The 16,126-nt window shown below is 40.8% G+C and overlaps 3 protein-coding genes across 5 annotated transcripts in view; 1 reads left to right on the top strand and 2 right to left on the bottom strand.

The window, feature by feature from the left end:
- cotl1 (coactosin-like F-actin binding protein 1) overlaps nucleotides 1-5,054 on the bottom strand; it is a 7,236-nt gene extending 2,182 nt beyond the window's left edge. Inside the window, exons 1-5 of one of the 2 annotated variants that reach the window (XM_014033939.1) lie at nucleotides 4,789-5,054; nucleotides 4,619-4,702; nucleotides 3,823-3,905; nucleotides 407-564; nucleotides 5-172 (exon numbers count right to left, since the gene is read on the bottom strand). In XM_014033939.1, the coding sequence (XP_013889393.1) occupies nucleotides 62-172; nucleotides 407-564; nucleotides 3,823-3,905; nucleotides 4,619-4,695 (429 nt within the window). In that variant the 5' untranslated portion in view covers nucleotides 4,696-4,702; nucleotides 4,789-5,054 and the 3' untranslated portion in view covers nucleotides 5-61. Of the gene's footprint in view, nucleotides 173-406; nucleotides 565-3,822; nucleotides 3,906-4,618 lie in introns of both variants that reach the window. The other variant, XM_014033931.1, reaches the window with a different exon arrangement.
- Nucleotides 5,055-6,414: 1,360 nt separating this feature from the next.
- On the top strand, nucleotides 6,415-10,977 carry klhl36 (kelch-like family member 36). Of its 2 annotated transcripts, none has more exons than XM_014033903.1 (9): nucleotides 6,415-6,679; nucleotides 7,086-7,163; nucleotides 7,449-7,643; nucleotides 7,742-7,864; nucleotides 8,563-8,784; nucleotides 8,869-9,174; nucleotides 9,285-9,512; nucleotides 9,747-9,904; nucleotides 10,175-10,977. In XM_014033903.1, the coding sequence occupies exons 2-9, from the start codon at nucleotides 7,110-7,112 to the stop codon at nucleotides 10,746-10,748; spliced, it is 1,860 nt and encodes a 619-aa protein (XP_013889357.1). In that variant the 5' UTR covers nucleotides 6,415-6,679; nucleotides 7,086-7,109; the 3' UTR covers nucleotides 10,749-10,977. The 2 variants fall into 2 exon arrangements, with proteins under 2 accessions (XP_013889357.1, XP_013889364.1); XM_014033910.1 differs by having other exon boundaries at nucleotides 6,415-6,695.
- Nucleotides 10,978-11,569: 592 nt separating this feature from the next.
- zgc:56622 (aldose reductase-related protein 2) lies at nucleotides 11,570-15,805 on the bottom strand. The gene is made up of 10 exons (XM_014033922.1): nucleotides 15,564-15,805; nucleotides 14,296-14,472; nucleotides 14,087-14,203; nucleotides 13,930-14,007; nucleotides 13,732-13,848; nucleotides 13,495-13,607; nucleotides 13,303-13,390; nucleotides 12,037-12,120; nucleotides 11,840-11,922; nucleotides 11,570-11,757 (listed from the first exon to the last, which is right to left on the bottom strand). Exons 1-10 carry the CDS (start codon nucleotides 15,651-15,653, stop codon nucleotides 11,724-11,726), a joined length of 981 nt encoding a protein of 326 aa, XP_013889376.1. The 5' UTR covers nucleotides 15,654-15,805; the 3' UTR covers nucleotides 11,570-11,723.
- Between the last annotated feature and the right edge of the window lie 321 nt (nucleotides 15,806-16,126).

Here is a 16,126-nt window from a genome sequence, read left to right as displayed (position 1 = left end):
GCCCGACCCCCCTCCCCGATCCCCCCGACCCAGGTGCTTCCAGTGGACGGCGGCGGCTCCTCTACTCAGCCTGAGCGTCATAGTTGGCGCCGCCTGCCTTCTTCAGCTCCTTGCGCAGGTAGTCTTCTTCCAGTTCTCGTGGGTCGCTGATCATGAACTCCTTGGCAAAGTTCTGCAGAGACAAAAATAAAAATATCAACAGTCTGCTGTGGTTTAGTTTAATTTATTAGCTTTATAAACACATTGGGCAGCAGTATCCTTCTTTAATTTTAGCCTTCCTTAATGACTTCCTTCCAGTGCACCGATCCAACAAACTGTTTTGTTCTGCTGCTAATTCGCCCAGCGACCAGTTTCCTCCCTGAAGGAACCATTATTTTAATTGCTGCTGTTCCCAGGTGTCTCTGACCTGCACCACGTCTTTGACCAGCGTCTTGTCGGTGCTGATCTTGGCCCGCTGCAGCCCGCTGATGCTCTCTCCGATCCAGGTGATGAGCGTGAACTTGGCCCGTTTGCTCATGGCGTCTCCCGTCGTGAATCGGATGAAGCCGAAGAGACGGGAGTCATCTGAAGGGAGGGGAGGGAGAAACCACTGGGTAAATGTCGTGTGGGATCATAGTTACAGCTCTAAGGAAGAAGCATTCTCGTTTGTTAAGCTGTGAGGTTTGTATAAACAGGAAGTGTTGGGGTCAGTAGGCTCCAAGATGAAACCTTTCCTGATGTTTGCAGTCGTGCCACACGTCTCCAGTGACCACGCCTGTCACACACCCTGAGAATAACATCTGAAAACAAATGCCTTTGTATTTGTCTGGCTCTCACTTCAAGTCCAGTTTCGTTTAAAATAACGTTAGCAAATAAAGAATAAAGCTGGGTACGGTAAAGTAAAGCTCAACGTCTTTACTTGTTGAATCCTAAATTCGAAGTACAGTCAGGTTGGATTCTAAAAAGCCAACTGAAAAAAAACACGACTGAATTTAAAAATCCAAAATGACATTTTATTTATGATGTCTCTTCTCACAAATAAAATGACCAGTATTTGAGACTGAAACTGGGTCCAACGAGTCTCATCCCTTCAGGTTTGAGATTTGAAAGCATCACTAAAACAATACAGACCATTAATGTTTGTATTTGTTGCTCCACAAATTGGAGTATGATCTCTGCCGCTCATGTCAGGTCTTTCTCCTTAAGGCCCGTCACACTATGATGTTTGAGACAACTTACTTATTAAAGGTTTGGTGACATCTCAGTGGAAGATGGAATTTTAAAAAATGAACTGGAAGCCTCTTTTAGGCGTGTACGTACTGTAATGCTAACAAATTGATCAAATCCCTAACTTTTATTTGTAATTTACTGGATTTTTTTTTCACAAGTTGTTTAAAACATTATATTGTGACAGGACCTTTAGCAGAGCAGTGACTGTGCAGGTTCACAGACAAATCTGCTATTGTGTTAGCCGCTAAAAGCTGATAAATATCTGAGCCATTATGTTGGTTTGCGAGAATTACCAGAAGATCCCAACAGACTCGGTTTTAAAGCTGTTAAAGCAGCTCATTTCTGTACCTCCTTTTACGACAGGCTAAAGATTTGTGTGTTTAATCGGAGTAAAAAAAGCTGCAGACTTTTTGTGAGCTCATAAACAATACAACTTTTTCTTTACATTTGCACAACAGAAGTGGCAGAAGTGGAAGCACAAAGTCAACTGGACCAATAATAAAAAAAGAGAACACGTTTATTTTTTATGACCAAATTTCCTCTTCTCACTTTTACCTAATATAGTCCTACCTTTTGTTCTTTTACTAGATATTTCACAAATATCTATGCAACAAGATTATCTACATTAAAAAAGGGAAAAATGTTTTATTCTATCGTTTATTTAAATTTGAATGTTTGAAAGAATCCGCCACACTTTTGAAGATGATAAGCACATTGTAGCATTTCAAGTACTTGTATTCACTTCTGTACTTTGGCCAAAATTAAGAATATATTAGAGAATCGATAAATAATGTAATAATTAATCCCATATCTATAGCTGGTAGAACCTGTGTTATCAGTTTAAGATATTCCCGGCAGCAGGGCTGACCGCAGCAGGAACTAACTGGTCTTATCAGTTTTAGCTCCTCGTCACATCCAGAGTGACCTGACTGGATCGAATCAATCACTGAAGCTCAGTGTGAGTTACCGTCTTCATTCCAAAGTGACAGGAATTTATTGTTCAACGCACTCGTCGTCCCGCTGCTTTTTCCTAAGAGCCTGAGCTGGCAGAGAGGAACGTGATGCAACAGAAATCCTGAGCTACAGCTCCACCACACCTCCACACTTCCTCCCTCCGCCAGACTCTTCCTGCTTCATCTTAACCTCTGAATTCATGCTGACTCTGCAGCYGACCTCCCCTCTGCTGCAGAGAAAACTGCACAGATGAGGCAGCAAAATAAAAAAATAAAAAAGGTGGTTTGCATAAACTGACTTCTAAAACCAAAGGTTGTCTGGGCGACATGCCCCTCAGCCCACACCAGGAAACCAGAACCGTCTCCAGTGGGCGGCTCTGAGAGGTGTGGTGTAATCGAAGCATTCACTTTATCCAAAGTTTTAGGATGATAAAGTCTAATCAGTTGACTTGAATCACTTTTATATTACAGCAACAAAATCCTCTTTATGCTAGTATTACTCCATTCTTGACGTGCTTCCAGGCTGCCTCAAATATTTTAAAACAGAAATTATGCAAGCAATACTTACAGATAAAGCCTTCATTCATTTATGCACCATAACCCCAGCCTTAGCTCTAAATATAACCATTACCCCAACACATTTAAGCCCTTAACCTAACCTCAAATGGCCTTTTTATAAAAGATAACGTTAATAATGTGGCTAAAAATCAAAGACAATCTTAACTTAATTAAACATGTACTTATAACGCCTAAAAAATTATGTACATTTAAACGTGAAAGAACAGTTTTGCCTAAAAATAAACTTAATTGCGGTGTGTGGCAGCTGCTGCTGCATCTTCATTTTCCTATTTGGTAATATTTGGTAAATGACCCAGGTCCATTTTGCAAATGAGATCTCGATCTCAGTGGGGCTTTAAATAAAGAAAGTGAAATTTTACTGATTAAATCTGCACAATCATTTTATGTTTATAAAACCTTTAACCTCCCAAGACAAAATACTTAACTGAATTAATCTGACAGTTTTATGACCTATAATAGTTTCTGTTTTTTTTAATTAGAAAGAGGAATTAAAATGCATCAACTTGTATTTTAACTTGCTTTAGCTGGATAAAATAAGAATCAGTATCCTCAAGTTCTTCTATTCTGTAATTACTTAACTTCTACTCTGCCATCAGCACCGCCTACACTCGTTTTTTTTCTTCTTCTGCAGTGTCAAAGCTTCACTGCTAAATAAGGAAAAGAAGCGTGTGTCATCTCTGAACAGGAACCAAAGCATGAAGCGTTCTGATACGGAGTTGTTTCAACATAGGAATGTGAGCTCAGAGATGTCAGAAAGAACAAAAAAATCTACAGGAGGGGAGCCCCGAGGCCGCAGGCTTTAAAGTTATAATGTGAGCCTGTATCAGAACCAGCCCCACCCAACATCAGAACAGATGTTTTACTCCAAGAAGGGAACTTCCATCTGAGAGCTTTAAAACCGGAATTCAAAAGGGTCTTTTTTTCTGCAAAAAAACTTTAAAATTTTGACTAGTTGAACAAGAAAACTTCAAGTTTACAACTTTAAGTATTTGATATCTGTTTGATCTAGTGGTTAAATGCTTTGAAAGCATCAAAGTAAAAGCATCCAGAGACACTTTGAAGACAAATACCAACTCTTTACCTGTGCATAACTTCTTGAAGTCCTCGTAGTCAGTCCCCTGTCCTGCAGGCACGATTGTGGTGCCTTCATATTTAAAAGCAGCCCTGCAGGAAACACAAACCTTTAATGACACCACAGCTCATCATGAGTTCAGTCACTAAAGTTGGCTTTATGTGCAAACAGAGCAGCCATCTGAAACAATGCAGAAAATGCCTCAACCCCCCCCTCCAGACACAAAGCAGCTGCTGTGTTCCTCCACAATGAATTCGGGACAAAGTAAATTATCTCCTCATAACTGCATGTGTGTGACCACTAAACAGCCAGAAAACAGATCAGTCACGATCAGGAGAACCAAATCTGCGGATTAGAGTCGATATGGCTGAAATCACGGGTATTAAAAGGATGAAGGAACAATTCATTGTCCAAGAGGGAGCAGGTGCCGCTGAATTATACTGCATAGCAGTTTCAAATTTACTAAAAGAATAAGTGCATCTAAAAATACATTTCATCCCATTTAATTACTTTACAATAACCAATCATTCATTCGGCATATGTCACACCGATCAGGTCACTCTTGTTTTTAAAAAACACCTCTTTTTTACTGAAAATATTGCGCAGAGGGCGTTAACATTAATTCAGTCCAAAACTCTGGTTTTTATCAAAACCTTAACAGATATTTGTACTATTACACCGCCGAACTATAAAATACCCTGTAAGGATTACGTTTCAAGAGGATTTTATAATTAAGGCACGTTTCCGTTTGCGAATAATCAAGAGTATTTAAAAATTGTCGATTTTTTTAACGGAGCACACTTACCAGTTGGTTTCTGTGTTATCGTCCCTTACATCGTTGTAAGCCTCTCTGCAAGCCTCTTTGTCGATCTGGGTTGCCATTTCTCAGCTGGACAGGAGTTGAAGTTAAAAGTGAAAGAGTCCAAAAACAAAAYTGACAATTTTACAGTGTTTCAATAAAAATCAGCAGCTAACTTGACGGGATGATGGTGCACATCAGACGACGTTCAATGGCTCCGGTACAAAAAAAATCACGACCACGGTACTGAAGCAGCTGACCCGGCGGGACTTAACGGGAGAAGAAGGTTCTTCGAGTTAAAATTCGGTTCATTTCCTGGATCTTTGGGCTTTAAGGGCGTTGGTGATGTTAGTCAATCAGGTTGCAAGAGCAGACAGTGAAGTTCCTCCCCAGACGCTGAGCTCGCCTCCTCCTGGTCGCCGTTCTCTGCGACGGGCCGCCGCCGCTGTCAGAATAGCGGAACTGAGTAAATACCATTTCCGGGATGGTCTTTCAAAATAAAACACAAAGTTGGCATTAAACTTCACTGGGGTCTGCAACTACAGCCAGTCTCGTTTCTTCCCAGGTAACTAAAACATGCTTCTTAAAAAGGCCCAAAGTTTGTAACATTCATTCAAATACTTGAGAAAAAAAGCATTTGAGTATAAATAGAAACATAAACTTATTAAAGGTTATTACAATCTAAATATTATTGCACATACACTTCATGCAATTTTATTTTCTTATTTAAATCCAAATGTGTAAGCATTTATTCAATTCAATTCAATTCAAAATACTTTATTGATCCCAGAGGGAAATTAGGTATGTTTATATTCAATTTACAATTCTGACAAATTGCAATAAACCTTTACAAGGCAAAACACACTTTCATGCTGAAGTGCCAATCCCSCTTTTGGTTAACTTTATTTTATGAAGTTTGTCAAGCATAAAATGTCTTCCTAATTCTAAACTGCTATTTATTAATAAAAGATCTGCTGAGACTAAAGACAGCAAACTTAAGAAAAATAAAATACAAATTAGACACGAGCCTTTAAATGCGTGATATGTCAGGAAAAGTACTATTCTGAAGGGAACGCAATCAGTTTCCGGTTGCTTTTTAATTACATTGCGCGACTTTACAAAGCATCTGCAATTTAATCTTAATTCGTCTGTGATGGTTACCATGTAATTTCTGTTATCAACAACAGGTAGAAGACTGTCATGACGGATGAAATTCATATGAGTGGAATATGTCAATTAGAGGTGGGGCTTATCAAATCTGTGAAGTTTGAAGATAGGGATATAGAAAGGTCAGAGGTTGTATACATATGTTTTTATTGGGGGTGGGGTATCTTCATCAACACCTTAGACAATGATGTGTACCCAGACGACCAAGTTTTTTTGTTTGTTTGTTTTTTAAAGCACTACAATCTACCAAATGCTAAACTTTTACTGACTTGTCTGCTGATACAACATCATTACACTGCTGCCACCTGCTGGTCCATCGAGTTCATCGACACCCACCAAAGCAGCCTACCTGTTTGTCTGTCTCTCAAAATTTACATTTGTAAACCCGGTAACACGTGATTCACTTAGGGACCGCCCATATCCGGTTAAATGTCCGATTAAAATATTTGACTTCAAAATAAAACATTAAAATAAATGTAAAAATTTGGGTTTAAATTATAGGCTGTTAAAAAGAAAACATTTACTGATATTTTTACTTTTATTATTAAATTCTTTGACTCAGTGGTTTTATTTGGGTTAAAAGCGAAATTCCAACCTTCAAATTCACACGCAAAACCATTTATTCTGAAAGTCCAAACAGGAAGTAGTTTTTTTTTTACCAAACCGCTGAACAAGCTAATGTTATGCTACATGGTTCATGTGTTTCTGTTGTCTAATAAACTGAGGATAAAGCATTTTAAATCAGTAACAGCGACATTTTTGAAGTGTAGTTTACTCGAATATATACGGTTTTTGTCGTCGTTAAAAATCTTTGCGTTTTAGGATTTTTTTTTCTTTTCTGTATCACTATAACCTGCGGTCAGACTAGGATGTTCTCAAGTACCATCTGAGCAGCTACAAGTAAGGTTTTTTAAAGGTTAGAATCTGGAATCGAAAAAATTTAGAGTGTTTGATGAATTATCTGATTTCTTATCTTACAGAGTTAAAAACAATCAAGGCAATATTATGTTACTTTTTCTGACTTATAAGATGTGACCATGAGTTTTGTGTAACGAGACAAGAAAATATTTATTTTAATTGATTCATAATTACAAACATTAGAGTACAGTGAGAAACTCCTCAAACAACAACTAACTAAAATGTTAGTGTTYATCTAACAAATTGGGTCAACAGACACCAACTGTTAGGTAATAATTTGGTCCTTTAAAKAAGGTTCAAGGTCATGTCTTCAGCTCCAGTAGTTTCTCACATTTACCTGTCAGGTAAAAGTCAGAGTTCTTACTGTGTGTTTGTGTGTSTGTTTTAGATGGTGTCTGTCTGAGGGAACAGGATGGACAAGCCCAGCCGTGTGTGTAGACCCCAGAGGGTTAGTGAATCCTCCAAGGTTAGTATGTTTGTTCGGCTTAAGCTGAAATTAAACTGCTTTGACCTCATTTTGCCACAAAATAAAGCATTTAAACTTTGTATTCAAGAATCTACAGGCAGTAAAAATCACAAATTTGCTGAAACAAATGAGAGCAATGAGCACGACTGAAATATAGTCACAGATTAATTGRTTAGAGAACTGTAGACTTGTTTCCTTCTTGCTAGATGTTTTCAGATTACGTAGAACTTATAAAGCCAGATGTTTAGGAGTTGAGTCAGTGTGTTTGGGATTCTTTATTGGCAGATTTTCTACTCAGATCACCAGGCTGTGGAGGTGCTGCAGGGCTTCAATGAGCAGCGGCAGCAGAACCGGTTCTGCGATGTGGTCCTGGTCGCCGATGACCAGCGGATCCCGGCTCACCGAGCCCTGCTGGCCATTTCCAGCCCCTACTTCCACGCTATGTTCACCTTGGGCATGAGGGAGGAGCATCAGCAGGAGGTATGCAGGAGCAATTATAGCATTTTAAACAATGAAAGGATTTTTAAAAGTCCCATAACTATGGGTATTATGTAACTTGGTGTGTATTCTTGTTGCAGGTGGAGCTGGTTGGGATRTCTCATGTAGGGCTGAAAGCTGTGGTGGACTTCCTGTACAGTGGAGAGCTGTTTTTAGATGGAGGAACCATCGACTGTGTGCTGGAAGCTGCACACCTTCTGCAGGTAAGAAACTGAAGGTTAAATGTGAAGACAAACAGATTTAACTTGTAACTGAGCACTATTTATTTATTTCGGATTGATTGCAGCCACCGAGTCAGAGCTTGTATAAAAACATAGCTGTCCTGTGACCGATGACGTACAAAGCTTCATCACTGTTTCATCTGGTCAAAAATGGTTTTAAGCTTTTCATTGGCTCAGAGCGTTTAAAATCAAGTTTTCTGAATGATTTATTTATTTATTTATTTATTTATTTGGCCTCCATGGTTTGTTCTATTATGTAATGATGATGTAATCATTATTTAGCATAACAAAAGTATCAGCAGATTAAAATTTCTGAGCTTCTGCGGGGTTGAAACAGAGTCAGTGCTTCAGTTGGCCACCAGGTGTCGCTGTTGTCGCTCAGACTGAAGCTTGAAGCTTTTTCTGCACAATAAAGGGGATGAGGCTTCACCTGATTTACTTTTAAAGAAAGAAAATATTAAAAAGCTAAAAATGTGAAAAATGTCCAGATTGAATTTTTTTTGTTATAATAAAATTTAACATTTAAATGGTTTAAAAACTGCCAAAGTCCAAATAAAATGTTTTTAAAGACTTCATAAATCTTGGAATTATATTGTATAATCTTGTCTCATCAAGTCTCACTCTGAGTGATTAAAAATAAAGAAATGATAGATGACTCTAATCTTTTTTGTGCACTCCAGCTGTGGCGAGTTGTGGACTTCTGCTGTCAGTACCTGGAGCGGGAGGTGAACGAGGAGAACTACCTGCACCTCCAGAAACTGGCTCAGGTCTACAGTCTGGAGCGACTCGATATCTTCATCGACCACTTCATCCTCGCGCGCTTCTCCACGCTCTCCTTCACTCCGGGCTTTCTTCAAAATATCCCGATGCACAAACTCACCTCCTACCTCTCGTGTGGCCAGGTAAGACCTCCGTGTTGTTTGGACAGTAATTGTGATAATTTATTAGTCAGACTTAAATAAGCAGCTGCTGTTGTTATTCCTCAGGTTCAGCACGACTCTGAGCAGGCTCTCCTGCAGGCCAGCCTGCAGTGGCTCAGTCACAGCCCCGAGCGGACCTCCGGCGCCAAACAGCTGCTCTCCCACATCCGGTTCCCGCTCATGCCGGTGGGGGACCTCGTGAGCCGAGTGCTGCCGGCGGTACGAGCTCTGGTGCCGGAAGGAGCCGGCTGCGAGGCCCTGGTGGAGGAGGCTCTKGGGTACCACGCCAAGCTGAGCGCCCAACCGCTGCTCCAAACTGAACGGACCAGGCTGAGGGGGGGAGTGGAGCAGCTGCTGCTCATCGGAGGAGAGGTACAGATTCATGCTGATTGTTATAGTTACAGCAGCTTTGCACTCAGAATATTTTAAAGGAATACTTTTGACTTGAAGCTCACCGTCTCCCCTTCTTTCTGCACGTCAAGGTGTTTGAGCGCGGGGAGGAGTTGAGCAGCACCGTTTGTTGGCTCGACAGCGAGACGGGAAGCTGGGAGCTGGAGACGGAGCTGCCAGTGCAGCGGAGCCACCACTGCTTGGCCGTACTGGGGGGCTTCATTTTTGCTGCTGGCGGCAGCTCGTCGAGAGACAACGGAGGAGATGCTGCCTGTAACCTGCTGTACAGATACGACCCGCGCCACCATCAGTGGACCAAGGTGAACGAAGAGTCTTTTATTTTCCTGCATATTTTACTTGTTTCCCTGATCCAGGATGCATGATTTGATTATTAAATCACCTCTTCATGTTCTGCAGAAGCCTGTAATCACCCATGTGTTCAATTCAGGTGTTTTGGAGCAAAGAAACATTTAAATCCTGCAGGACACTGATCCTCTAGGACTGGTGTTTATCTGCTTACTTTGTGTCTTATGATGGTGTGTGATGTGTTTCAGGGCGCTCCAATGAACCAGAAGAGAGTTGACTTTTACCTGGGGGCTGTGGGAGACCGCCTCATTGCAGTGGGAGGGAATAACGGCAACGGAGCGTTGTGCTCTGTGGAGGTTTATTATCCTGAAGAGGACTGCTGGAGCTACGTGGCACAACTACCCAGGTAAAGATGTGTTACATCACTGTGTCTGCAACTCATTTAGTCCTTTATAGATCTCCATGTGGCCCTGTGAAGGACTTGAGACCTGTTCAGGGTGTTCCCGGCCCCTCACACAGCGACTGCTGGATATGGGCATCAGCGACCCTGAAAGGGAGAAGCAGGCATAAATAATGGATGGATTAATGGATATATTTTGAAGTTTGAGATATTTATTCCAGATTTCATCAAAGCTTCATCATCTTCAAGCAGGTTTGTGAATTCTGTCTTCCAAAGGTTTACTTTCGGCCACGCCGGCACGGTCCACCAAGGCGTCGTCTACATCTCAGGTGGTCACAACTACCAGATCGGTCCTTACCGCCCAGATGTCCTGAGTTATGACCCGTCGCGGGACGGTGAGGTTTGGGTGGAACGCCAGCCCATGTCCCTCGCCCGCGGCTGGCACAGCATGGCCTCCCTCAACAACCTCATCTACGCCATCGGCGGCAGCGACGATCACGCGGACACCTCCGAGCGCTTCGACATCCTGCACGTGGAGTCCTACGACCCGCGATGCGGCCAGTGGACTCAGGTGGCGCCGCTGCTGCTGCCCAACAGCGAGGCGGGGCTGGCGGTCTGGGCGGGGAAGATCTACGTGCTCGGAGGCTACAGCTGGGAGAGCATGGCATTCTCCAGAGTCACCCAGGTATATGACGCCGAGAAGGGGTCGTGGTCCAGAGGGCCGGACCTGCCCAAACGCATCGCGGGGGCGTCGGCGTGCGTTTGCACCGTGAAGCCCTCGCCTCAGTCGGCTTCGCCAGAGAAAAGGAAACTGGGGCATGTGGCAAACGGAAGATTACAGCCCACGTAGCAGGAAGGACCGAGACCTTCCACTTTTAAAAAACTCTGGACGTCCTCGTCAGGATGGATTTTTTTACGCCCAACACAGAGAAGAAAAGACCAAATAACAAAATTTATTTGCCTTAAAAAAATCACTTGTTACAGGTTGGAGGACTAAATGTGATATTTTATGTTCTGCATGTACAGTTAGGTCATTTTTTATTTGAAACTTAAAATATATTTTAATATTTGGGTTCTTGTACACGTTTAGGTGATTTTAAAAGAAGAACACTCGTGTTTTTATGACCTGTGTCACAGCTGCACACACTCGCCTCATCAGCTGGATCCACAGAATCGACTCATTGACTCACACTTCAGCTTCCCCCATTATAATCCCCATCAGCACTTTAATTAGCACAATTTATAATAAATAAAAAAACATTTAAATGACAGGACGGCTATTAACCTAAAAATGTCAAAATGTCAGACTGCTAATGAGTGACGTTTCTCTTTTTTTTTTTTGTCTTTTTATATCAAATATTGAATCAAATAAAACAAAAGGTCTGTTAAATTGCTTTAAGTTTAACAGGACAGGCCTAAAAATGCATAGAAGTAAAAGTTTTGCACAAATACATATAAAATTGCTAAAATTCAGAAGAAGCAGCCGCTCTCACAGATGTGAAATGGCTTCACGGAGACAAAAGAGCAAAAATAAAAACAGAGTTCACTGTTTCCTGATWAATAGATAAAAACTTGACTTTCATTTAAAGCTTATTATGATTCAGAGCTACGTATGTGATTTATTTGTTTTAAAGGCCATTTATGTGAACAGATTTTTTACCAAAGAAAGTGTTATGTTAATTTTTTTATTATAAAATCAAAAAATCAACTTTCAATTAAAGACAGCTCACTTGTATTCACAGATATTTTGATTTTTTGTTCACATTTCATCAGATTTACGGTAGTAAACAGTTTGACGTTTTCACGTCCAGTTCCTTCTTCTGACTCACTCAAAGGGGTAGTACGGGTGAGACTTGATCCTGGAAAACAAAAACAACACAATGTAGAAAACATCAACGTTTAAGAGGCTSACATCATCAAACCTGGTTTATTGTGACGCACTCGTCAATCAAGCAGGACTTCCATCCTCGGTCCAGATCCCTCAGTGTGTTCATGTCTTCGTCAGTCAGGCTGAAGTCAAAGATCTGGACAGAAAACAGAAACGCATCAGCAGCAGGGCTTTAGGAGACAGATTTCTCTCCTTGCTTCAACATAAAGTGTCTTTGGACGGAGATATTTTTGGTGTGAAGACGTTTCACCTTCGTGTTTTCAAGGATGTGATGAGGCTTGTCACTTTTAGGAATGACTGCAACTCCCTGCTGCACGTGATACCTGAGCAGCACCTGGGGGAGGGCAGGAAGGTCCAGTCACAAACAGTTTTAACGTAACTAAGTACAAATACTTTGTTACGGTACTTAAGTAGAAATTTTGGTTATCTGTACTTTTTTTTTCGGCCTACATTTTACTTTTACTTTTTACATTTTCACACAGTTATTTGTACTTTGTACTCCCTACATTTTTAGAAAAGGTAAGAAGTAGTAGCAGGACATATCAAACATATGTTGCTTAGTATGAAAAGAATATATTTTTTATTTTTAGATATATATGCAACTGAAACGGCTAGACTGTTGTATCATAAATTATTTAACATTAACATAATATTTCATTATAGTCATTATGAACTTAGGAAAATCTTACCACCCACTTTTACTCAATACTTTTAATACTTAAGAACATTTTATGTCAAGAAATTTACTTTTATACTTTTAAGACTTTTACTCAAGTAGTATTCTTAGGGGAGACTTTAACTTTTACCAAAGTAATTTTACGGTAACATACTTGTACTTGGACTCAACTATCACTTTGAGGTACTTTACACCAGTGTTTCCCAAAGTTAGGGTCGGGACCCAAAGTGGGGTCCCAAAACATCAAGGTGGGGTCCTGAAAAAATTTTTCTGAATTAATTACATTTTTGCCTTAGTTGTTACAAAGGAGTGAGGTTAGTGTATTTAAAATTGATAAATGTAGTATAAAAATATTGTTACTATGGCCATGTTTTGTTGACCTGATACAAATGTTTATCATCCAAAAATAGTTGGGGCCACAGGTCTCTGCCACTGTTATTTTGTGGGTCAAAAGCTGAAAAGTTTGGGAACCACTGCACTTTGGTTCCCAAAATTGGGCTTGGAATGGGTCATGAAGCACCTTGGATAATTTCCAGAAATCAATTTAAAGGGCAATAAAATAATTGCTGATGTAACATTTCCCCTATAATTATTACAAAAACACAAAATAATTATAAATAAGTATTTATATTTGTGTACAAGCTGTTTAGATTGTCCAAAATCCTGTATTTTTAGGGTTATTTAAGAAGTTCGTGTACTCAGACCAGTAATATTTGGGGTCACAAGTTTTTGCCATGGATATTTTGTGGGTCAGAAGATAAAAAGTTTGGGAACCACTGGTTTACACAACACTGCAAATGAGAAAACTTAAAAACCAGCACAGCTCACAAACCGACTCACCTGTGCAGGGCTGCGTTTGTGTTTCCGGGCTACTTCAGCAACAAYGGGGTCTTCCAGGAGCTTGTAGGGATCGGTGTCTCCTAAAATCCTACAGCAGACAGAACCAGAACCGGTTGTTAAAACAGATCGTCAAGGTGGGGTTTCTGAGATTTGTGGCTGAGCTTTAAGAGGTCAGCAGTGATGCTGTCTTACAGCTCAGGGGGTCTTCCTGGCGAACCAAAGGGGCTGTAGGCCGTCAGCGCGATGTTTTTGGATTTACAGAACTCTATCATGTCTGTTTGGACCGTGTAAGGATGCAGCTCCACCTAAAAGAGACAGAAGAAATGAAGTAAGAAAAACACTTTTTAAACACAAGAATCAGTAAAATATCTCAGTTATTCTGAACCTCGTCTGTCCGGTTCTGACTGTGTGAGAGGAAATAAAAGGCACCTGATTGACAGCAGGGGCCACTCGGCACAGAGCCATCAGCCTCTCCAGCTGCAGGATGCTGAAATTAGAAACACCGATACTTTTCACCTTCCCTGAGGCCTGCAGGGCCTCCATGCCCTGCAAACAACAACAACAGTAAACAACAACAAACTCATCTTAAAGAGACAAAAATTACTGGTTTCATTAAACCTTTCTTACCCTCCAAACATCAACATAATCCACATCAGAGGTCAGAATCTTTCCATCCTTTCTGGGAAAAAGCTCGTCGCCCATTTTCTGTCAGAAAAATTCAACCGTTTAATATAAAAACAATCTTTGACGCTTAGTTTTGTCAGATTGTGTTGATGACAAAAACCTTTAAGCCGACAGGGAAATGCACAAGATAAAGGTCCAGGTAGTCCAGCTGGAGATCCTTCAGGGACTGATTCAGACACAGGGGGATGTCCTCTGGCTCATAATGAGTGGACCACAGCTGAAGACATGAACACGAGAGGACAGCATGAGTCTGGACACATACAGGAAGACAGTCTGTTTAAAACATATTTATCCTTCCTGCTTCCTCACCTTGCTGAYGATGAACATGTCTTCACGCCGGATGATGCCCTGATCCATCTTGGAGCGCAGAGCTTTGCCGATGTCCACCTCGTTCTTGTAGCAGAAGGCCGTATCGATGTGGCGGTAACCTGCAGCTATGGCTGCCTCCACCGCGCCCTGGACCGAGGTCCCCTGGACATGAGACGCCTGGGACGAGAGAGATGAAAGGTCAAAGGTCAACAACTGAGCCAAGAGATGAGGTCAGAGGAGATGAAAGGTCAAAGGTCAACAAACTAGTTCAGGTTTCCTTTGATAAAACACAACTGAATGACTTCACTTAAATATGAGGCTGAAACTGAGCTGTTASTAAAAACAGAACACAAGCTAAAAAATGCTAAATGCTTGCAATTAGCAAAACACAAGCTAATAAGCTAAAAATACCAAGGGGCTAGGTAAAAGCAAAAAAAAAAAAAGATTTGCTAAGAGTGGCGACAGGCTAGGTATATGCTGAAACTACCAAAAATGCTATCTTAAAGTTTAAATTAGCAAAATACCAGATCAGCAACTAAAAGCTAAAAATTACACAACGGTAGGTAAAAATAGAAGCTGGATAAAAACTCAAATTTAGCCCAAAGCTTGCTAGAAGCCAAAAAATAAAAAGTAGCTAAAATCTAAAAATAGCAGGAGCTACTGTAAGAGCTAAAAGGAGAAAAAAGCTAGCTAAAAGCAAAGGCTAGCTTGAAGCTAAAAATAGCAGATCAGCAGCTTAAAAAAAGCAGATTGATAGCTAAAAGGTACAAGTTGCAAAGGGCTAACTAAAAGTACTATTAAAGACTAAAATGGGGCCAGTTTGCAGATTTCAAAGAGAACAATCTTTTGAAGGAACTGCAGGTTTCAGGTTGCTGCAGTTGGAGACACTTTGCATAATAACTTGTCATTTATTTTAATTTTGAATGAAAAGCTTCAAGCTGAATAACTGGTCCTGCAGAAACATTCAGCTAAAGAGAAATTGAATATATGTACAGCATTTATTTATAAATGGCAAAAAGTTATCCAAGCTTTAAAAACACTCAAGTTTTAGTCCTCCTCATGACTTCCTCTGTCTTCACCTGATTCAGGAATAAAAAGCTTCGACCAATCAGATGTCAGATTTGTGGTCACCTGCAAAAGCACCTCCTTGATCAGCAGAAACACAAAAGTCTGATCACATAATGCTTCATACTTTGAATAAAAAGCACACATCTGCAACAATCGTCAAAGCTAAAATACTCCAGTTTCTGCAGGTGTTTGAAGTTTACCTTCCACGTCCCGAGGCCCAGAAGAGGCATACGTGCTCCGTCTCTCAGCGTTACGTGTCTGATCACCGGCGTGTCCTCCATCGAGAACATTTTAGACACAACAGAAGAGAAAAAACACAAACAACAAGTGCAGAACAAGCTGTTACAGCACTCTTCTTCCTCTTTTTCCTCCTCGACTGTTTCTGCTGTGTCAACGTGTTTCCGTTTTCCTCTGCTGATTTGATGCGTTTCTCTTCACCTCTGACTCAGTTTCTTTTCACAGACTCAGGATTCATTTTTGTTCCTTTCCTTATCTCTGTATAAGTTAATTATTGTACAAGTACTTGACTTTCATGTAGTATTTATTTATGAGTAAACTGGGAGTGAGCATGGGTTTCAAAGGTCACCTTTTCTCATAAAGGTAGCAGAGAGCGCACACACATACTTTTGTTCTAGAACCACTTGAGGACCTTCCATTGACTTCCATTCATTTTTTTAGACTTTATAGCCTAACCCTGACACACACACACACACACACACACACACACACACACACACACACACACACACACACACACACACAC

The sequence above is a fragment of the Austrofundulus limnaeus genome, unplaced genomic scaffold (assembly GCF_001266775.1).
Source record: "Austrofundulus limnaeus strain Quisiro unplaced genomic scaffold, Austrofundulus_limnaeus-1.0 Scaffold7, whole genome shotgun sequence".
Classification (NCBI taxonomy): Eukaryota; Metazoa; Chordata; class Actinopteri; order Cyprinodontiformes; family Rivulidae; genus Austrofundulus; species Austrofundulus limnaeus.
The sequence above is the reverse complement of the archived record's forward strand: the minus strand, read 5'-3'. Positions and strand labels throughout refer to the sequence as shown.